Consider the following 23170-nt stretch of genomic DNA (forward strand, 5'->3'; position numbering starts at 1 on the left):
TGCACCGTAAAAGACAAATTCAAATCTGTAGTAAAGAGATAGAATGATCTGTGCTGTTATATGATATGCAATCTTTTTTGCTTTTTGAAGCTAATTTTTAAAAATATTAAAACCAGGCACTTAAAAAAAAGACATTAGATTACCTTAATCTATCTATGTGGAAGCTTACACCAGCAGTTAATGACTGGTTTTCCTTAATGACCCATTAAGACTCCAGTAGAGTAGCCACTAACTCTGCTATTTTGCAGAATCTGTTTCAAAGGGACTATTAATAATAAAACCTGACCTTGATTTATAAACCAATACATTTTAAGGCTCCCATCTTCTACACACTTACTTGTCAGTCAGTTCATTTGAACTACGGTAAATGAGACTTACTCCTAAGTAGACAGGTGGAGGCTTGTGTAACATCTTCTTACTTGGAGTAAGGCCTCAACTGGAAATATTATGAAATCAATAATAACTTGAGAGTTAATCCTCAGGTTTTTTAAGCTAGTCAGGAGACTTGGGGAAACTCTTGAAATGATAAATAATTTAAATTCTCAATTCTGTTGCTGAAGCAAATTTTACTGAGCAATTATGAGTGCGGAGAGAACCTGGGGAGCAGAGCCTTGCAGATGCAGCATATCAGAGACCAAAATGTGTAACTTACATGTGTAACCTGACCAGTTTTCTTTTTTTTAAGACCTTGTCTTTGCTGTTTGCAGAACAAGGTAGGGAGGCAAACTGAACAAAAGAATATAAACAAAGGAGACACTTTGCCTGCTGCCACGAATCCCCAGCAGCAGAGGTTATTAAGCAGCATTCTACATGTCAGTCAAACACAAACATTTCCTTTATATTTTGAACAGTCATGAAAATTCTCAAGGCCGGTCCCCGACATTTTGCCGCCTGAGGCAGAGAAGCAAATTACACCCCTCTCTGCATAGCCCTACTCAAGTTGCACAACAATTCTTGGTGTTTTCCCTTGCACAACAATGTTCTGCCAGCGTAACAAGAATCACACTTAAGTGACTTACCATAATAAATTAAATAGCTAACAATTTCCTGCCCTTTCATGACCCTCAGCATCAACTGCCTGAGGCAACCATCTCCCTCTGCCCAACAGTAGGGTCTTCCCCAAATATTATTGATGTTTGTACCGACCAGCTCCCTGAAATTCTAGCAAGCTGGACAACAGGGATGATCCACCATATGAACCAACTCCATCTCCCAACTGTGACCATTGGAGGTGGAGTTCCACATCCTCTGCAGGGCCACAGGCTTCCTATTCCTGCTCCTCAGCCACATGAACACCTAGTTTGACCGAACAATTCCTTTTCCCCATCAATATTCAACAGAACTTCCTCACTACATTTTTAGGCTACCCAGTAACAAAAAGTTACCTGGGAGACTTACAATAAAAACTTGAAACCATTAAATATACCCCCCCCAAAAAAAACACAACCCAAAAAACAAACAACAAAATCTAACACATCCTAAAACTATCAACATAGAGTAAAATCAATATGGTTAACTCATGGCAGTGCTGGAAAGTGAAGAGGAAAAATGTAAAATCTTGGGTAACTTAAAAAGGTCTTTAGTAGGTGCTGAAGAGACTGCAGTGTAGATATCAGGTGAGCCCCTCAGAGAAGTACATCCCATAATGGGGGCACCACCACTGAACAGACCTGCTCTCTAGTAGTGACCTGTCATCATTCACCTGGAGAAGAGCCTCACATATCTATATATATCACTATGTAGATATAGGAGAGAGGAGATGATCGTGTAATCTTCCCCCAAGACATGCAGATCTAAAGCAAGCAAGAATTTCCCAGCTACAAATGGCATAACACATTTCAGCAGCTTAGAAATTTCCCATGATTTTATACATCTGCAGGGTAGCAGAGTACCTGTCACCGTCCTCCACACAGAATGAAATAAAGTTAGAAATCTTCTGCAACACCCTTGATAACCCGACTCTCTGAAAATATCAGCATAACAATGAACACTCAGAGAGCAGGAAAGTGTAATGACTGACATTTTCAATTACCTAGACATTTTTGGAGCAAGGAAGTGGCATGAGGTTGATAAAGGGGTTTCAGAGCAAGTGAATTTATAAATTACTAACATCTAAGATTTTTCAAGTGTAATTCACATCTGAAATAAAATATGCTGCTTCGTTCATGTATGTAGGCACGGCCTAGTCATTCTAGTAACCAGATGTATCCATTGTCCACACATAGAGATGATGGTTCTCAGAAGCGGCATTTCCATGGAATTGCTGTGGTGGCAATTCCACCTGAACACTCCCAAGATGCTGATGGTGAGCTGATAGTGTGAACTGGCCTACTGGTTCACACTAAGCATGTTGACTGAACTGTTCTTTAATGGCATCCAGCTGAACTAGGGCAAAAAAGGTGAAACTAGCCACATCCTTAGTTTTCCCATGATAATCTGTCCTTAATATTTTGGAACATTTTGCTCCTCTTGCTTCTTCAAAGTGGAGAATGCAGAGGAGGAGGAGGAGGAGGAGGAGGAGGAGGAGGAGGAGAAGAAGAAGAAGAAGAAGAAGAAGAAGAAGAAGAAGAAGAAGAAGAAGAAGTAGTAGTAGTAGTTAGGGGCTGAGAGACTTCAGAGAAGTGTGACTAGCCCAAGGTCACCCAGCAGCTGCATGTGGAGGAGTGGAGACGCGAACCCGGTTCACCAGATTACGAGTCTGCCGCTCTTAACCACTACACCACACTGGCTCTATGTATGCAAGGTGGGGAGAACTGCATGGGCGTAGACAGGATATTTGTTAGGGGGGCAGAACCAGCGGTGGATCATATGCCTGTGCTGCCCAGGGTGGGCGTGCTCCCAAGGGGGGTGGGGGGCATAGGTTGCCCTCCCAGTCGCAGGATAGCCACTCAGGTGCATGGAGCAGTGTGCGCACCCTGCAGCTGGGGGTGGAGCGAGCCGCCGATGGCGGACATTAGGCACGCTGCCCACCCACAACTCCCAAGCCTCCCCCGAGCTGTCAAAATGATGGGGGAAGGGGGGAATGCTGCCGACAAAGTGGCGCAGCTCCCCCATTCCCTCGACGGCTTAGGGTAGGCTTGGGAGTCATGGACGGTGCACCAAATGTCACCCTCTCAGTGAAGACACCTGGGGCGGTCCGCACCCACCGCATCCCCCTTCCTTTCCCCTGGCTGTCACTGTGAGAATTAGATGAGAGACTAGATGGGCCACTGGCCTGATCCAGCAGGTCTGTGATGTTCTGCTGGAGTGCCATTGCCTGCCAGAGCAAATGATGATGGTCAAACTATCTGTCGTGGTTTAAAACAGCTATGCTCCTGTAAGCCAGGAATGGGGAACCTATGTTCCTCCACATATAGCTGGAACATAACTCCCATCAACTCTGACTATTGGCCATCCCGGCTGGGACCGATGGGAGTGGGGAGTCCAACAACATCTGGAAGGACACAGGTCCATCACCTCTGCTGTCAACCTGCTGTCCCCCTGGGTTGGCTGAGTATGTTCTGGGCCCTATCTAGATAGTCATGGCTTGAAGAAAATCAAGCAAAGCCCCTTTGGGGAGGGTACTTACAGGCTGAAACCTACTCAGGTGTAATCTCCAGATAAATGTGCAGAGAACTGTAACTTAAATTACATACATCCTCTGACAGTTGGTTCATGTTCTTAATGAAAAATACATCAAGGCTGTTTGATTCTTTGGTGGTAGATGGCCATCTAATCTTGAATAAGCAAGAACGAAAATAATTTGATCTTATTTTTGTTGTTGTTTTTTGTTTTAAACTTGTTAATTTTTATGTCCAAACCTGAAATGACTTTTGCCAAGATCTGGAAATTTTTGTTTTGGCTGAGTGAAACCAATTCACACTCAGGGTTGCATCCAATTAGGATTGGAAGTCCCATAGCCCAGGCATGTCCAACAGGTAGATCGTGATCTACTGGTAGATCACGGGGTGTTCCTGGTAGATCCTGGTGGATCTTTGGCCCCTCAGTGATCTCCTCCCCCCCCCCCCGAAAAAAAGAAAAGAAAGCTCAACAACTTTGTCTTCCTAAAAAAAAATGCTCAACAACTCTGGCTCCCCCCAAAAAACTTTGGCTTTCCCAAAAAGGCACAACAACTGTGTTCCATCCAATGACAATGGGTAGATCACTGCCAGTTTTTTATACTGTGAGTAGATGCAGTCTATTGGGAGTTGGATGTCCCTGCCATAGCCTATGAAGATTTTGCCCCTTCCCTTCCCACCCGACCTTTGCACTGTGATGAGGCAACCATTTCCCAGTCTATTTAACTCTTAAAGGAACAGGCACTCTTGAAGTCTGGACCTGGCCATGTGCTCATATTAAAAGGGTCTTGCGACAAAATATTTCATTCACACATTTCTGTTCAGTGCTATTTCTGGTGAAGCATCCAAACTCTTTATATTCCTCATATACCAAATATCTGAGATAAGAGGACTCCAAATCCTGAGTATGCCACATTCCCCCATGGGAGTAGCTGGGGGGGGGGGTGCAGAGGTGCAGCTGCCCCCCCCAAGAAGTATATAAATAAAAATACTTAACTAACTGGCCAATTGCGTCACAGATAACTGGGTTCTGCCTCCCCGCCCCGTAATATAAAGCCTGCCCCACCCCCCATAAAAGTCCTGGCTATACTCATGCATTTCCCTATCATTTAAATTTCTATCCTTGTTCTATCAGGACACATATAGGACCATATTATAGTTCCTTTTCCCGATCCGCTCGTCATTTCTTCTCTTACTCGCACCTCCAAGAGCTGCTATTTCTACTTTAAATCCCGCTACTTTCCCAAACGCCAGGAAACCCAGGTTTCCAAAGTAGGGACGCGATCCGTGGCTCTCTCGCCGTTCCTGTTCCCCCTCCTTGGCTGCGTCTCGGCTGCCCTGGGGCCGCCGCTTTAAGAGCAGCCCAGCGAGGGCTGCGGCGGAGGGAGGCGGCCGGCTGGCTGGCTGGCGAGAGGCTTAACCCTTTCGCGCGCTCCGCTCAGAGGCAGCCAAGGTTAGGCGAGGGATCAGTGCGATTGCAGCGGGAGGAGAGCGAAGATGCGCCTGCCTGCCTGCTCGCTGCCTGGCTGTGGCAGCGGTGGCTGAAGCGGGGCGCGCGTCGGGAGCCTGCCTGCCTGCCTGCCTTCGTCCTGCGGAGCCCGGGCCGGATATGACCGGGCAGGGTGGGCTGCTGCTGTCCTTGCGCTGCTGCTGCTGCTGCTGCCGGGCTGCGTCGTGCTCCTTCTTCCACCTGTGGACCTGCTGGGGCGAAGCTGCGGCGGTGGCGGCGGGCGCGTGGCGGGGCTGCGCCGGGCGCACCTGAGCTGGCCGCCGGTGGGAGCAGCGGGGCGAGGCGCTGAAGGAGAGCAGCGGGCAGCGGCGGCGCCTCTTGGCCGCCCTCGCCCTCCTTCCTGGTGGGAGCGGCCCCCGGAGCTGGACGGAGCTGCTGCTTGGCCCGCTGGCCGCGGGAGAGGCGGCCCAGAGAGAGGCGAGCGAGCCCGTCGCGGCCAGGCTGGCGAGGAGCAGGGGCATGTGGATGCTGGCCGCCGTCTTGCTCCAGAGCGTCCTGAATGGTGAGCGGCGCGGGAAGGGCGGCGGGGGGAGCCCGGAGGAAGGCAGGGCTGGGGGGCTGCAGCAGCCGCCGGGGGTGCCTCGCCCCAGCATCCTGCAGCAGGTGGGGCGCGGCGGGCAGCACATCGCCCCCGAATGGCTGCCAAGGAGCTCACCTAGGCAAGGGACAGCCCTCGACTTGCAAGCGGGGAGCGGCTGCAGTTTCTCTGACGGCGAGGGAACTGCTCGGAATACACAGCTGACGTTGATTTCTGCGCCGCGTTTCTCCCGAAGAGAAGACAATGAACGTTGGGGTTTTATTTCTGTTGGGTCACGGTCACAAGTTTGCACGTGTGCTGTGGAGTTATAATGCCATTTACTGCAGCAACAAGAGATGACTGCTCAAATAGTAAAATGTAGATCTAGAAGTGGGGTGGGGCTTGGTTTGATTTTTTTTCTTCTTCTCTAAAGAGAGATATACCGGTATACCTAAAATCTAAAGCATTACTATTGGGTCACATTTTCAAAAACGTTCATATAGGCGTGCAGAGAAGTTAATGCTAAGTGAGCTGTCAATATTCAGGCTTTAATTTCATTTTCATTTTATGTAGGTAGTTTGTACACTGCTTAACGTTTTAAGAGAAAAAACTCTTAAACAGTTTACAAGTATTACTTGATGCAAAAAAAAAAAATGGGGCAGATGAGTTACTTTTTAAAAGCCATTTACTCACGTTCTGTATACTTTATTTTAGTTCCATTGCATAAAATGGGTGAATATAGCACAAGCTAATTCAAAGAAATAGCAAGACTTCAGGTGGCAAGACTCTGACATATTTAATCCTATTTCCCCACAAAACTGTTCCATTACACATCAGGCTTGTGCTGGAAAAGCTGTAGATAGTGGCCTGAACCAGTACTGAATAAATGGTCCTGTTTGTGTGTCAGGGCTAATTCAAATGTTGAAGATAGTATGTTCCTCCCACGTGACTGCCCTCTTCTGAATGCCACAACCTGCATCACAGCTCACCTCCTCAGAGAGTATGTCAGATTCTATACGTTGACTAGTTGGTCATGTGGGAGCTCTTTCGAATATCCTTTCCTTACATGGAAACTGAATAAGGTACTCTTATGTTTGAGGACTGTGCCACCTTGGCACATAATCATTTGAGTTCCTTCTTAGCATTGACATTGTTCTCTTGGGGCTGAGAAAAAACCCTGAGTGGTTTTGAGTATACCAAACCATAAACTGAAGGTCAGTCCTGCAAGCACCTGATTTATTTATTTTTTTGGAAATACATAAAGTACCATATCCATCAGTATCTAAACATTAATTTTTTACCAGTAATATAAAATACAATATCAACAGTGATCTTGAACAAATATAAAGCATAATGTCTTTTAAGTGCTACGCATAAGACTAAAACCAGCCTCTGATCAGGATTCTGATTATAAATTTAATTATTATTTAGAGAGGGAGGGAGGAGAGAATGGTGAAGGTTATGGATGGAAAGAGAAAAAGCGGGAAATATATATATGTTAAGAATTTCTAAAATAAGGCAAAGAGAAAGAGACCAACATTATGGGGGATTATTTGATTTTAATTTTGAAATGTGTAAGTTTATTTTTCAGTCCAATGGAAGCCTCATCAGCCTCTCTATACATATGTGGAAGTAAATCCAACTGAGGACTACTGAGTAGACATGAACAGGATTGTGCTGCAAGGCTCATCAAACATTTGAGCCTGCATCTAGATCACAGTGCTTTTTGTGCTTCATAGGTTCTAATGGAAAACAAACTATAGTCCTTGTTATGGGAATGCTAGCTTCCTAGTGGTGGCCTACCTGTGTGTGACACTGCTGTTGGTGGAAGAAAAATCCCTGTTTGTGCTGTTCATTGGCTCATTAGACTTTCTCGCCTCCTGAATATAATGGTGGTATTTATTATTTCTGTGTTGCTATAGACTTGGGGGAAGTGGTTTAGATGCCAGCTGTGGGTTTCCTTTGAATCCTGTGATTTTATATCTGTGGGATATGTTTCTGTAAAAAAACCAACAACAAACTACTTCAGCGTTCAGTCCAGTCTGCTTGTTTTAAAGTAATTGCTATAGCCATGTCTGTTAAGTATCTCTTTTGTTATTTTAAGCTTGGATCAAAGTGTTCCATAGAAACTACTAGGTGAAGAATATGACCTGATTGCAGTGGCAGGTTGGGTCAAGGCAGCAGTGGCGGAGTTAGCTGCATGGGCGCCCAGAGTGGCAGCCATGCCTGTTAGGAGCGTCCTACTCTCATGTAGGACTCTGGCAGAGACATATGCTCGGCTGACATGTTCTCTCCTTCCTGGTCAATCGTTTGGGAGCTTCAAAAGCATTCTTCTGCCCGAACATTGCAGCGACTGATGCTGAAAGGCATTAGCACACTTAGGGATCTGCAGAGTATTCGCAGTTTGCGTAACAGAACCAATAGCACAGCATTTTGGCTAATCTACTTTATTTACATATAATATACTTGGAGCATTCTGACTTGGCTCCTCCCTCTTTCTCATCAGACAGCAAAAAGAGAGAAAAGAACAAAGGACAATAGTCCCACTTCACGGAACACAGTAACACAAACACCCTGTGGAATGAAAACATACACCGTCATGTGGTAGACAATCCCATGACTGCAATCACAGAGCAGGAATCCTTAACAATGTCATGCACCGGGGGGGGGGGGGTGATCCGCCGTGCGGGGGGCAGAGCAATCCTCTGCGCATGCCTGCAGCAGTGGTAGGGTGATCCTGTGCATGCAGCTGCCACAGTAGTGGCAGTGCGATCCTGCGCGCATGGCTGCGGCGATCCTCCACACGCGGTGGTGGCTTGTGCTGCCGAGCTCAGGGGCGGCGACGCGAGCCCCTAACATTGTGCCTTTTTGTCACTCCCCTCAGAGATGGCATCTGGGGTGGACTGCCCCCACCAGCCCCTCTTCCTATGCCCCTACAAGGCAGGCCTTCCCTCCTCTCCTTGCTGGAGCTGATATCCTCAAGGTGTGGGTCTGTGTATGGGTCTGTTCCAAGTCAGTCATTGTCATGGAAAGTGTAAGGCTCATGTCTTGCAAAGCCACCAGAAGCCACCAGTGACCTTCATTCCCAGGAAACCATTCTCAACATATCCACTGAGACCCCCAAGAGCTTTTACTGCTTGAAGATTGAGGTGTGTGTCACATTATTTATATTGGCTGCCTGCTAATAATTCTCTGGGTCCCCACAAAGTTAAACTACAATATGAAAAATACGATGCAAGCAACTGTAGCATTAAAAATGTCCATGTCATCAGTGGAATGAATAAATAAAATCAGATTTTAACATTTTAAATAAGATTTTAAATGCCTAGGAAAATTGAAAGCTCTTCACCTGGCACCAAACATACCATAAGAAAGGTGCCAGGCAAGCCTCTCTGGGGACAGGAGTAGCAGTTGGACGCTCACTTCCTGAAACTACCCCCTCTAAGCTGATCTACATTAAATATCTTTTCTTTATCTGCCATTGAGGTTCAAACTCAGTGTGACAATGGAAGACCCTGGGCAGTTTCCAACTAAATCAGTGGTTCCCAATTAGCTAATTACTGAGGACCCCCTATTTTTCAAAAGCCAAGCTACGGACCCCCTACTTTTGAAAATTTTGATAACTCTATCATAGTTGATATATGGAATTTTTTTATATTTTTAATTTTAAAAAAAATTTAAAAATATATTTCTACTGTGGCAGGCCAACACTGCTACCTACCTGAATCTATCATAGTTATCTCTGCAAAGCAATTTTTGGAATAAAATGTGGGGTAGCCCTTAATAAGCAAAGGATTTTAGATATACCAAAAAAACAGACTAGGGCTGAGCAATATCTGGTTTTCAACATTGTGATTTATCAGCAGCTAAACATCATGATATTACCATGCAAAAATCACAAAAATACAGTTGGGAGGAGGCATGGGATGGGACGGTGGACTCCCTGCATTCCGCGGATCCCCAGGGGTCCTCGGGTGCCTAACTGGGAAGCACAATAATTGCACAAGTGGAACAACTTCTGCTTGTGCAATGGAACCCTCTCCCACCTCCACATGCTCCTACCACCCCCAAATGTGCTCCAGAGGGTTGGTGGAACCCCCACAACAGATTTAGGGGTGCGTGGAGGAGGAGAGGGGGTTCCTATGTGTAAGTGGGCGTCATCACACCCTGTGGAACGCTCTCCCATCAGATGTCAAGGAAATAAGTAACCACCTGACTTTTAGAAGACATCTGAAGGCAGCCCTGTACAGGGATGTTTTTAAGGTTTGATGTTTTGTTTTATTTTTAATATTTTGTTGGAAACCGCCCAGAGTGGCTGGGAAAACACAGCCATATGGGTGGGGTAATAAAATTATTATTATTATTATTATTATTATTATCCCACTTGCTTGAAGAGTTGCTTAGTGTTACTTTGGATAGCAACTCCCTATGTTGTTGTTTTCCTTAAAAAAATTAAAGGAGCCAATGGCATGGTGGGTAACATGACTAAAATCTTATCTCATAACCAGGCATCACACCACAAGTGTTCATGGCTCTGTATGTAGACCGAATAGTGAGTTGAATCAGGTTGATCTGGAGCTTCCCCCTCCTGAACTGAAGTGTGATGTAGATAACACTTCCAGGTTGGATCAGGTCCTCCACATAGCCTCATGCTTTGTTTTGCTGCTTTTCTGTGCCATATATACCTGTATATTTTTCTGTATAGTATCTGTTTTTCTAGATTCATGGGCTTTCCAAGAAATGAGACTGTCTAAAATCTTGCCTGTGGAGTGCTGAAGAGCTCTGGATGTTCTTTTGCCAAAGCACAGTTGTGGTTGAGTTTTTAAAAATATTAAAATCTTCATTTAAAAACAAACCCAGAGCTCTTCAGAACTCTGCAAGAAGTATTCTAGAAAGACTTACGTTGTAAGGTTCTTTGGAAGCCTGTAAAGGACTGTTGGATGACACAAACAATCACCAGAAAGAGGCTGGCATAAAGCTGCATTTATTATTATTATTATTATTATTATTATTATTATTATTATTATTCGATCAAGAATATACACCTCTCAACAACTTCACAGAGGAACTCAGAAACAGCGATGATAGGTTTTTTTCCAGAATGCAGGGCACATTTTAGGGCTTGTATGCACCCCTTGTACATGCTGTAAATGTTGTCCCCGTGGGGCAAATTACGGTCTTCAGGTGGGTTGCAGTCATGAAGGCAACATAGAGGGAAAGGTTAACAATCCCCTCCTCCAGTGCTGCATCTAAAATAATTTGTCTACATGGCAGGTGCTTTTATTTTTCAAGCCACAACGAAATATGGCAAATTCTGTTCACAAATCTGTCGCGTTGCATCAAATCTAACATTTTAAAACATAAGGTGCTTCGGATGTTTTAAACATTGATGCAAAAGTGTAAATGCAACTAATCATACATAGGAAGAAACCGTGGTTGTCTGCAACCCCCGTGGAATGTGCATTCCCTGGCAAACTTGGGTTTACCTCTGCATAATGTGTGGAAATGTTCACGGTCTCATCCACTCCCCTCTATCCCACCCATATAATTTTGTTGTGCTTAATGAAGTCCTGGTTGCTGAGATTTCCACCCTTTTTGCCTGATCTTATAAGGAGTTGAGGCTTGAATATTCCAGGAAAGTATATAATAATAGTGTTTCTCTTTCAAGATATGCAAGATTACAAACTTTCTTTGTTGGCCACAAATCCACTTAGAGAAATTTGCAAGTAGAGAACCATAGCAGTGAACCATGTTCTACAGTAAGGCAGGCTGGGGAATTAAGGGGAAACAGGGCTGTGCCATTGCCCCTCTGTCTCCCAATCCACCAACATCCACACTCAATGTCACTATTTAACCTCTTGTTTCCTGTCAGGACTGTCTTAAGCATATGTGGCGCCGGGTGCAAAGATCCGCCTGGTGCCCCCTCCCCCAGGTTGCCCAGTCCCAGGCGTGCAGGAGGGCGGAACTGGCCAGCTGCCTCAGCATCTTGCTGGCTTGCTCGCCCCTGAAATTGCAGCACTCCGACCCACAGGCAGGCTCTTCCCCAGACTCAGCTCTCTGGCCCCGGACTCTCGGCCTCGCACTCCTGAGAGCCTGGTGCCTGGGTGCCCCGCACCCCTAGCACCTATGGGTAAGACGGCCCTGTCTCCTGTTTTTTGTTTTGTTTTTTGCCATAATGGTAGACATGTTTTTGTGTATGTGTTACTAGGTATCATATCCCTTTCTTCACTGTTGAATGGCGGATGCTGCTGACAGCCGGTCCCTTCCCTTGATATTTTTACTTTGTGCATCTGGAATGGGGAATTCATCTGAAAAAATCTCTCTCCTGCAATTAGTCTGTCAGATGGGACCACAGATAGCTTATGCAGAATGGATTTGAGGAGTCCTTGTGAAGGAATGTAGCGTTGAGATGTTCAGGTTTATTAGGGCCATTCACGTGAAAATAAGCCATCTGTTAATCAAATTCCCCCTCTCCCCACACCTATAAACAAAGCACGACCAATGGTTGTTGCGCCCACTGAGTTATGTACAGGTTGTGCATCTAGACAAAGAGGCTTGTTTCTCTTTTCTCACTGGCGGGGATGTAAAATATTTGGTAACTCCACATCATGAGCTTTGCTTCTGAGGGAAAGGGCCTTTTATTCCCGACAACCCAACCAAATCCGTATAGTCTTCGGTCTGTGTTATGTGCAGCATGCATTAGTATGGAGCAGGACTACTTGGCTGATCTTGCCTCCAGCATTGCACCCATGAGCCAATTCTACCAGGGCACCTCCAAAGGCCCCACCCCCCTTTTGAGCAGCTTTGCATGTAGTGAGTCTGCACAGTTGGGATGGCTGGCCAACTGGCTATTCCAATTTCACAGAGTCCCTACACACAAGCTGTGGCCCATGCATAGGGACTCCATTGAAAATGTCTGCACTCAGCACATGGATGTTGGAGTGTGAGCTCTTAGGGGCTCCATGTTGGGAGCAGGTCTAGAGATGCTCCCGCATTTCCTCACAAATGCTCTTCCTGCAAGTAATCTGTAATTGTGACTTCAGAGTACTGCATAAAGGCTAAGACGTGTGTTTGTGGGTAGGTTTGTACTGTGTATGGATGCTCTGAAATTTAAATCAACATAATAGGGACCTGTCTGTGATGTCCTCCCACGGACAACATTTCTGTGCCCCTGCTGTTTTGAAAACATGCTGCATGTGAATACATATTTGAAGTTGACAAAATGGCAGCTGTATAGAAACCAAGATGGCTTTTCCTACTAGTGGTGCCACCTGATGGTTTACACATAGTGGTGTTGCATTCTGGAAGATTCCTACAGCAATGCGAGAGAGAAAGCATCTGAAGGCCTACAGTTATAGGGGTTTTTTGTTGAGCTAATTGGATCAAGAATGATACAAAATGGTATACCAGAGAGAAAAGTGGGGATAAATTCCTCAAAGGTAGCCCTATCAGGTGAGAAGGAAAGAAGGCAATTTGGGTGAAGGCTTGGGCAACCAGGCTACAAGAGTACAAAAATCTTTGTATTAAAAACTCAAAATTATCAGGATTTGTTGTTGTTGTTGGTGTGTGTGTGTGTGTGTGTGTGTGAGAGAGAGAGAGAGAGAGAGAGAGAGAGAGAGATAGGACCCTCACCTCAGCCTTGGCTTTCTCCTGCGTTGTTACCTCCTTTTCTCACAGTAGTAGGTTAAGTACCCTGGAGTAAGTTCTGTGAGACTTATTTTTGAATGGACATGTATAGGATTGCACTGATAGCTACAGAAAATTGCCTGACAGCCTGCTGCTGCTACAAAGGAGGAGCTATGTGACAGAAGACCTTCTTGCATAGAAAACCCAGTCTTCAAGGCAATAAAGTGCAATAAAGCTGAGGGAAAGGGAAAACCTCTCTAAAAAGCCATCCAGACTACTTCAGTCCCTCGTACCCTTGCTTGAGAAGTCACTGCCCACTTTAGGTGCTAGGGCTTGTGATTTCAAAACTACCGTATTTTTTGCCCTATAGGACGCACTTTTCCCCCTCCAAAAATGAAGGGGAAATGTGTCTGCGTCCTATGGGGCGAATGCAGGCTTTCGCTGAAGGCTGGAGAGCGAGAGGCGTCGGTGCGCACCGACCCCTCTCGTTCTCCACGCTTCAGGAAGCTATCCACAAGCCTTGCGCACCGGCGCGCCATGGCTGTGGGGGGAAATATATATTTTTTATTCATTCCCCCCCCCCAAAAAACGAGGTGCGTCCTATGGGCCAGTGCGCCTTATAGGGCGAAAAATATAGTACCTGGTGGTTGGTATACTTAGGGCTGTCATATTTTTTAAAAGTGACAATCCGGACACAAAAGTTGTTGAGCTACTTTTAAGGAAATTCGCCAATTTAAGCACTGCTTTCAGCTATCAAATCCTGACAATGTCTGTGAAATTCCAGATGTGTGGCCACCCTAGTATACTGAATGTATGTTTATGTGGCCTGTAATGGATCAGTCCCGTTTCCCCCTGTGGTACTTAACTGGAGTGGTTTAGTCTGGTTTGTTCCATCTATCTTACTATATGTTAGAGCAAGTAGTATACTGCATGGGCTGCTCTGCTTTTCTAAGAGAGAGCTTGTGTTTTTGTGTTGTTCGTAATAAAAGGAAAATGTTTATCAGCCTACTTGTAACCCATGGAGGCATGCTGTCCTAAGTACTCTATCCCTGGGACCCTGGGACAAAGATGCAATGTTATATGGCCAGGGGAGGGCTGGAAGAATTCAAGTGGCCAGGGGGCTGGAGCCTGATATGCCTTCTTGTTTCTTAGGTTGGGGGTGGAACTTGGTGAGTCAAGGGAAAGATGGACAAGTGCCCTTGGTAGCTCAGGCTATGGAGTCAAAAGGAAAATGTTTAAAAACCACTAGTTAAAAATATTTGGCTTATTAAATAAAATACTTGAGGCTGAAACCCAGCCCAACACTTCTACCTAGGTGGGTAAGATGACCTGACTGCTACAACCTGCTACTATGCTGCCCAGCACTAAGCTACTTCTGGATTTTTGCCTGTTTGCACTTGGGAGACATCACCTTGTCAACAAAGGTCCGTATAGTTAAAGCCATGGTTTTCCCAGTAGTGATATATGGAAGTGAGAGCTGGACCATAAAGAAGGCTGATCACCGAAGAATTGATGCTTTTGCATTATGGTGCTGGAGGAGACTCTTGAGAGTCCCATGGACTGCAAGAAGATCAAACACATCCATTCTTAAGGAAATCAGCCCTGTGTGGTTACTGGAAGGGCAGATCATGAAGCTGAGGCTCCAATACTTTGGCCACCTCATGAGAAGAGAAGACTCCCTGGAAAAGACCCTGATGTTGGGAAAGATTGAGGGCACAAGGAGAAGGGGATGACAGAGGACGAGATGGTTGGACAGTGTTCTCGAAGCCACAAACATGAGTCTGACCAAACTGCGGGAGGTAGTGCCTGGCGTGCTCTGGTCCATGGGGTCACGAAGAGTCGGACATGACTAAATGACTAAACAACAACTTGGGAGCTCTGTAATTTTCTAAAAAGATGCAATGGTTCAGGAAGTAAGGTTCCAATAGAGCTCCTGGTTTCAGAGTCAGTTCTGTGGCTGACTCTGATGGCAGCTGTATACTTCAGAGCTAGACGTGCCAGAACATAGCAATGGAGAGTATATAGTCCATCTGTAGTGTATGTTGAAGGAGGGAAAAGACTGGTTGACTTAGTGGGATGGCTGGCTGCCATTTCAGTTGCAAAATTAGGAGGGAACTGGGCTCACTGTATAGCTGAAGAGATTCACTTCTGTACAAAGAGATTGCAGAGATTCGCTTATGTACAAAGAAATACCAAAAGAGCCGTCTCCATAATGGTGTCGTGTCACATGCATTCAGATTAATAGAACGTGCCCATTCTGAGCTGGCAGTGACTAGCTAGGAAAGGATCTTCAGCCTGTGATGCACTCAAGTCTGCCTGGGAAAAGGCTCTACATGTGCACACCTTCATTCACATAGGGATCCATATGAGGAGTGATCCTGAATGAACCAGGATCTCTCTCACACATAGTGTACATTGATTCCCCCCTGTCCTTGGGAATTTGCAATGATAATTACCCTCAATCATCCTTGTTTTTCCTTCACCAATGATCTCCCGCTGTCATGGGAGCTGGCTCCATTAAGGCAGAGCGGAACCCGAAGCTTGAATGCCAGTTGTATGTGTGGGTGAGGGGGTCGTGGCCATTAGCTGTGGGGGCACCAGGAGTGGGGCTAGCTTAAGCAATCCTGTAAGTCCTCCCTCCTGTGTTCCTTGAACAATTGGGAGTTCATCTGACCCCACCATGATCCATGGGAAGGAGGAGTTAGAGAAGGGTTGTCAGTTGTAATCAGTTGGTTTATTAAACAAAGCTATAGTTGAGTAACTGCGGTGAAAGTTACAGATAAGGCTTTGAAATCTTTTTTAAGGGTTTTTGGTTCTGGTATGTCAGCTGTTGTTGGACTACAACTCCCATCATACTTGAGCTTTGGGAATCTTGGTTGGATCTGCAGGGGCACAAGCCCCCCTCCCCCATCCCTGTAATGGGTTTATTGTTATTATTTTAATAAGACTGTAGTCCCAAGCACACCTACTAGTCAGCAAACCCCAGTGAATACAGTGGATCTTCCAAGTCAGTATCCATAGGACTGAACTGCATAGATGGCTCCCCACCCCCCACCCCCGCAACAGTGAGTGGTAACTTTCATCTTAAAAAATAAGAATTATCCCTCTGAAGAAAGTGAATCTAAACAGGCACTTATACAGAGACTTTAGTAATATTAAAATTTATTCATTGTGATTAATTAGTTAAAAGGGCAAATGAATAACCAGCTAAAATTCCTTAATTGCTTAGCACACTAGTCATGCACTATTGTTGTGCATGAGATATATATATTGCAAAGGTTTGCTTTCCTTTAATAAGTTTCTAATTGTATATTTTATTCTGCGTGTCTGCAACTAGATCCACCAATTTTATCAGAGGCTCTGGTCACATCCACAACATACATTTAAAGCAAATGTGTAAAGTACCCTAAATGTTTCTGGGAACTGTAGTTTAAGTGTGCTGAGAATCATAGCTCTTTAAAGAATAAACCATGGTTTACAGTTTCTTTGGTGGAAGCCATGACGGTTAAAATTGCTACAAATGTGCTTTACATGTATGCTGCGGGTGTGACTATGGAACAGAAGCTGTAGTTATCAGACAGAGCAGCCATGCCCTGTTCCCTTCACTAGAGAATCTCTATATAAATCATTCTTCACTAGAGTTGCCAAGTTTTCCTGCACCTTTAGCAGGTGGCTAATCTACCAAAATGTAGGAGTGGGTGGGTGGGCGCCAGTACAGTTTCTTGCCAAGGGCGCAAGGTAGCTTAGGTATGCCTCTGCACTGAAGTGATATTGAGGAGGGCTGAATGCTTCTGCTGATATGCTAGTCTATGTGTCCAAAGGTGTCTTCTCCACCTATTATGAAATACATTTATGCAAACTTTGTCTGCACTGATTTCAACAGAACTTATAGATGCAAACTGTTCTGGACAGCAGCCTAAAGTAACTGGATGATTCAGCTTAATATTGTTATAAAGGGACAATCTAACTGAAGCTGTTAATCAAATAGTTCTGGCACCACTTCCAGTACTATTAAGCATTTTAGCAAAACTGTCATACTTTTAGTGTGGGGCCTCCCAGGTAGGAATGGATTTGTCCATCCATTGCATGTGATCAGTCTTTACCACTTAGTCCTTCAAAAGCCACAGATAATACATGTATGTAGCTTGCAGTACCTTGAGGGATAATATAGTAAATGAATGAATGAATGAATGCCACTGTTTGGTGAGGCCTTGTGGAAAATAACAAGTGAAGGGAAACCGGTAGCACCCTATCCAGTGAGAAATTCTTATGGGGATCTCAGGAATGGGTATAAACTTCATTCCTTCCACAAGAGACTTGGGTTCCAGGAAATTAAAACCCGTTCCTCTCCCCAGGTGGGATAATAATTGCAAATGTCTGATATCTGAGACCGTTGATTAAAAAAATCACTCTAGATTCATAGGGTTGGAACCTATTGACTTTATTGAGAGCAGACCCATTAAAATTAATGAAATTAAATTAGCCATGTCTATTAATTTCAATGGTTCTACTCTGAGTAGAGCTAACACTGAATATAATCCACACAGTTGGAAATTGTCTCCATGGTCAATCTAATCCAACCTGATGCAGGAAAATCACTATTACACCATGCCTGATATGTGGACATCTAGGTTCTAATTACAAATGTCTACTCAGGGAGAGTCTTCCACCTTCCGAGGGCAGTTCGTGCCCCTGCCAAACAGCTTGTTACCAACAGGAAATTCTTCCTAATGTTCAGTCAGAATCATTTCCCTTGTACTGTCTGGGTGCTATTCTTTGGACCAACAGAAAACAAAGCTCTTTCATCTCTGTGGTGCAGCCCGCCAAATGTTTGAAGATGGCTCTCACCTTGACTTGGTTTGCATGTCACAGGAAGCCGAACTATGGCTTATTGGGGCTGTGTGAACATAATGGCTCCTGGAGAGGAGCTTGTACCTGCTTTGTTCCTCTGCACTCCTCCTAGCACAGCATGGCAGCTAAGCCAGCGTTTGGCTTAGCACGTCATCCAAACCTTGGACTGGAAGGTCACTCTACCTCAACCACAATCTATAGCTGAATACTGTCCTGTGGTTACAGGTTATGGTTAAGGAGGAGACATCTTAACTATTATCCTGGGTTTGGACAACACACTATGCCAAAGTTTGGCTTAGTTGCTACACTGTGTTAAAAGGACTGCAGAGGAGCAAAGTGAGGGTGAGCATTTGCACTGTCCCAGTAAGCCCTGGTTTAGTTAAACATGCTACTTCCCATATAAGAGAAAACACACTCTATGCATGCTCTGAGTCACTGTGGCATTAGGTGACTCTAGTACAATTCACAAAGCCCTACACAACTTGGGACTAAAGTACCTTAAGGACTGTCTGATTTCTTATGCACCATCTCAATCACGGAGGTGCTGCTGGGGCACTTCTGGTGGTTCTCCATATCCCCAATGTTCCGTTGGCCTTTATTAGAGACCTAGCCTATAGTGTGGCAGATCCTGCCCTGTGGAACCCCCTGCCAGTAGGTTTGGCAGGAATCATCCCTGCCTGAAAAGTTGTTCAGACAGGGCTTTGAAACATGAATTTCTTTTTACCAACTGATATGTCCTGATGCTTATTAAAACTGTAATGTTGTCTTTACATTGTATACTGCCTTGCTGTGTTTTTAGGTGCACACAGTTTGTAAATATTTAAAATAAATAAATAAACAGCAGCTATTTTCCTTCATAAAGGAGAGGAGCAGGGTGCTAGATTTCCGAAAACAAAAGCTAACACTTCTGCTAGCCTGTCAGCACATGCAAACGTATGAAGTTTTCAAACCTTTAGCAAATTGACAGTGGAGAAACTAGTTGGTTTTGGTTAATGCGTATTCGGTATAAAATGTGCTTTTGTTCTGGTCAGTTGAAATTAAAACCAAAACAAGTTGCAAAGAGGGGGCTCAGTTTTTAGTCTTGGTTGTCTGCTGGCCAGATTAATTGTCTGAAGATCTGCATATGATATGAAGGCCTGAGCATTTGTTCCCAAAGATTGGATTGAAATGCTGACTTCAACCACTCTTTAATTCTCGGTCCTGAGCTGCTACTTTTGTCAAGGCATTCCAGCCTCTACCTAAGCACTGCAGAAGCCTATGTGCAACGTTTTCCTTTAATATTTCAAAGAACCGCAGTAGAGGTCAGAGGAGAGGCCTGTAAAATCCCCTTGCCTTCAGTTTTCACTTTAATAGGCCAGTCTGGATGTTGTCATGGTAGCCATCTTGAAAATGAAGCCGAGAGTCTGTACTTGTGCGTGTATGCCACTCTGGGCACGTGTGTGGTTTTCTCCCTTCTTCATTTTTTTTAATATTTTTTTATTTTGCAGCCTTGTAGAATCTTATTCATGCAGACGCCATTGGGAGGATAAAAAACAACTACGCAGAAATATAAAACTAATGTTTCAATCTAAATTCAGAGTGGACCTGCCCTTTGCATCAGAAAACAGGAGTCTTCATTCCCCCTCCCCTGCTTATTAATAGAGACCAGGGCCAAAACCTCTGCAGCTCCCATAGTTGGAAGTAAATTGCTTTTCTTTTCTTTTCTTTCACTGAGATGTAAGGGTTAGAAACACAACTCGATCTGCCTTGTGAAAAACGTCGTATGGGCTTGCGGAGCCGCCACCCCCTTGTCAATCCGTTAGTTGCGCTTAAGAAAGCAGGTACTGTTGGGGGAGGCATGGGCAAAGTCGAGAGCGGCCATCGACGGTTCTAGCACCTTCTCCCTCCCTGGCTGCGTCTCGGCTGCCCTGGGGCCGCCGCTTTAAGAGCAGCCCAGCGAGGGCTGCGGCGGAGGGAGGCGGCCGGCTGGCTGGCTGGCTGGCTGGCGAGAGGCTTAACCCTTTCGTGCGCTCCGCTCGGAGGCAGCCAAGGTTAGGCGAGGGATCAGTGCGATTGCAGCGGGAGGAGAGCGAAGATGCGCCTGCCTGCCTGCTCGCTGCCTGGCTGTGGCAGCGGTGGCTGAAGCGGGGCGCGCGTCGGGAGCCTGCCTGCCTGCCTGCCTTCGTCCTGCGGAGCCCGGGCCGGATATGACCGGGCAGGGTGGGCTGCTGCTGTCCTTGCGCTGCTGCTGCTGCCGGGCTGCGTCGTGCTCCTTCTTCCACCTGTGGACCTGCTGGGGCGAAGCTGCGGCGGTGGCGGCGGGCGCGTGGCGGGGCTGCGCCGGGCGCACCTGAGCTGGCCGCCGGTGGGAGCAGCGGGGCGAGGCGCTGAAGGAGAGCAGCGGGCAGCGGCGGCGCCTCTTGGCCGCCCTCGCCCTCCTTCCTGGTGGGAGCGGCCCCCGGAGCTGGACGGAGCTGCTGCTTGGCCCGCTGGCCGCGGGAGAGGCGGCCCAGAGAGAGGCGAGCGAGCCCGTCGCGGCCAGGCTGGCGAGGAGCAGGGGCATGTGGATGCTGGCCGCCGTCTTGCTCCAGAGCGTCCTGAATGGTGAGCGGCGCGGGAAGGGCGGCGGGGGGAGCCCGGAGGAAGGCAGGGCTGGGGGGCTGCAGCAGCCGCCGGGGGTGCCTCGCCCCAGCATCCTGCAGCAGGTGGGGCGCGGCGGGCAGCACATCGCCCCCGAATGGCTGCCAAGGAGCTCACCTAGGCAAGTGATCCTGAGCGCTATATATCTGCCTCGTTCAGTATCGAGCAATGGTTGATGAAACGAAGAAAACTGTGCCCTTTCGGCCGTGTTAACGGATGCTGGATTGTACCCTACAGGGCATTTATCCGTATGAAGGGCATGCACCGCAAGCTTCTGGGAGGCTCAGTGTGGGGAAAGCTTTTCTCTTCTTTTCTGTTAATTTTGAGACGCCGCATCACTTTCTGTGCTCCATTATACCTTTTGAACTAGTATTTCAACGTCCGCTGCCTCATCAGACGTTGGGAATGGGGTTTGCTGTGCACTCATCACCCTCATTTATGTAAAAATATGCACTGATAAGCATTACGTCACCTAAAAAAAAAAAAGGCTAGGGAGTCTTTCAATCAATTTCAAAGTTATAGAAGTGAAGTAACAGTGGAAAGGCAAAAGAATGAGCTTTATGTTTCTGCAAAGCTGCTGTTTCTTCATGTTTTTCCTGTGCATTTGATCAGAAGTCATGCATTTTTTTAAAGCCTAGACAAAGTGCTTCTGTGGATGCACAGGTTTCCTTATCCTACTATCGCATTACTTTTAAGGGGGGAAAAAATCACAGTCAATACCAAAACCCTTAAGTGACGTTAAGGCTTTGAAGGAGGCGAAATAGTAATAATGACATGCAGAGTGCTGCTGCTGGATGCTCCTGTTCTATGGCATGCCCATTTTTCAAATTTGAGAGCACAGCTCTTCTTAAAACACATTAATATGCTGACAGTTAAAATGGAAAGATTAAGCACACGATTTCCAAAATAGGCAAAGCAGACAGAAGAGAAAAATGTTGCTGGTGAGAATGAATGAGGGAGAGAATTGTAGAGGGGAAAAGTGAGAGATTTTCCTGGAAGATACAAATAATTGAAGCTCCAAGCAGAGGCTGAGGACTGAATGTTGGATGAGAGTGCCTTCAGGTCTTTTCAGCTATAGCATGGATGGAAAAATACACTGGCAGGCAAGGCATCCTTTAGAATGTGGACAGGCAGACTGAACTTGAAATTAAGCCATGAAGGAATGCAACATAAAATACGAGTAATGAGATGACTGGACTGGTCCTAAATATTTTGACATTTTGGCAGCCTTTGCAATATAAAATGATTAGGACAAAACTCTGGAAATTGTCTTAGCATTAATGGTGATTGCAACAAGTTCTGTCATTAAGATTTCTCTCCTCCCCTTGTTTAGAAATATAAAATAGTTTTAGCTTTAGTGACTTTTATAGGAGGAGACCTTTCAGAATACTCATTTAGAAAGGAAATAACAATGAAAGTCTATTTTTAACCAAGATTCTGTGAGCCTATGATAGCATTGTAAGAGAACTCACATCAATGGGATTTAAATTGCATTGTATGACCAAGGTTTTTTTTGGGGGGTAGATATGTTAATGTCTTAATGCATTGCACCCATAGCCACATAATAAAGATGTTTTTGTAGATAATGTAATAGCAATCCACAAAGAAAAATTAATAATGTTATGGTAGAGGTAAGGTTAGAGGGTAAAAGTGGATGAGTGTCCTTTTCAATCCATACACCTGTATAATTATTAGAGATTGTATCATAATTTTGCTCTGCAACTAAAGAAGAAAACAGATTGGAGATTTACCTTTTAAAATTCCTTAATTTATGAGGTGCATGAATTGTACCAAAGTATAAGTATACCAAAGTACGTGTGCACATACAAATATAAATAAGTGGAACAAGAACTGTGCATAAAATACAAATTACACCCCTTATGCACAATTCTGTATCTTAAAGTAGTAGAAATATCTAAGACATTTAAGTTAATTTTCTTTAAACATTGATTGAAATTCATGGCTTTTTTCATCTGAATATGCAGGAATGAATACATAAACTAGTAATCAGAATACATATATTTCTATAAAGCTTCTTTAAAGGTAATATGTAGCAGTACATGAAATAAACTTGTATTATGAGGGAGCTGTTAGGAATGTGTCTAAAAAGAGTGCAATATTATTGAGACCTCACACTTCCCTGATAATAAATGTTGGATTATTCACTGTGATTGAAGTTTTAAATTAATTGGGTAGTTTATTCTTGCTATGATCATATACGTCACTGAAAGAAGAATTTTATTTTTTTTAAAGCAATTTGCATGGGCCTGTCTCAGAATTGATTATTTTGTGGCAGTGTTCCTGGTTGTGTGATGAAAAGTCACTCATTTGACTTTTAACACATTGTTAATAATTTCCTTCTTTTAGAACTTCCCCAGAAACAATAATGCTATGAACCTTAAAGCAGCTGCAGGCATTGAAGGTTATAGAATTTGTGTCCATGTTTCAGTTCACACTAGAGTAAAATAAGTGTGACATGGAAGGCTAGTG

The 23170-nt window shown here is 45.2% G+C and overlaps 1 protein-coding gene across 1 annotated transcript in view; it reads left to right on the forward strand.

Annotated features, from left to right (window-relative positions):
* Window positions 1-19797: 19797 nt before the first annotated feature.
* Window positions 19798-23170, forward strand: part of DSCAM (DS cell adhesion molecule) — a 322782-nt gene continuing 319409 nt past the window's right edge. Inside the window, exon 1 of the mRNA XM_083500497.1 lies at window positions 19798-20644. Coding sequence (XP_083356623.1) covers window positions 20602-20644 — 43 coding nt within the window. The 5' untranslated portion in view covers window positions 19798-20601. The remainder of the gene's footprint in view (window positions 20645-23170) is intronic.

The sequence above is a fragment of the Podarcis liolepis genome (assembly GCF_965112155.1).
Source record: "Podarcis liolepis genome assembly, chromosome: 4".
Classification (NCBI taxonomy): domain Eukaryota; kingdom Metazoa; phylum Chordata; class Lepidosauria; order Squamata; family Lacertidae; genus Podarcis; species Podarcis liolepis.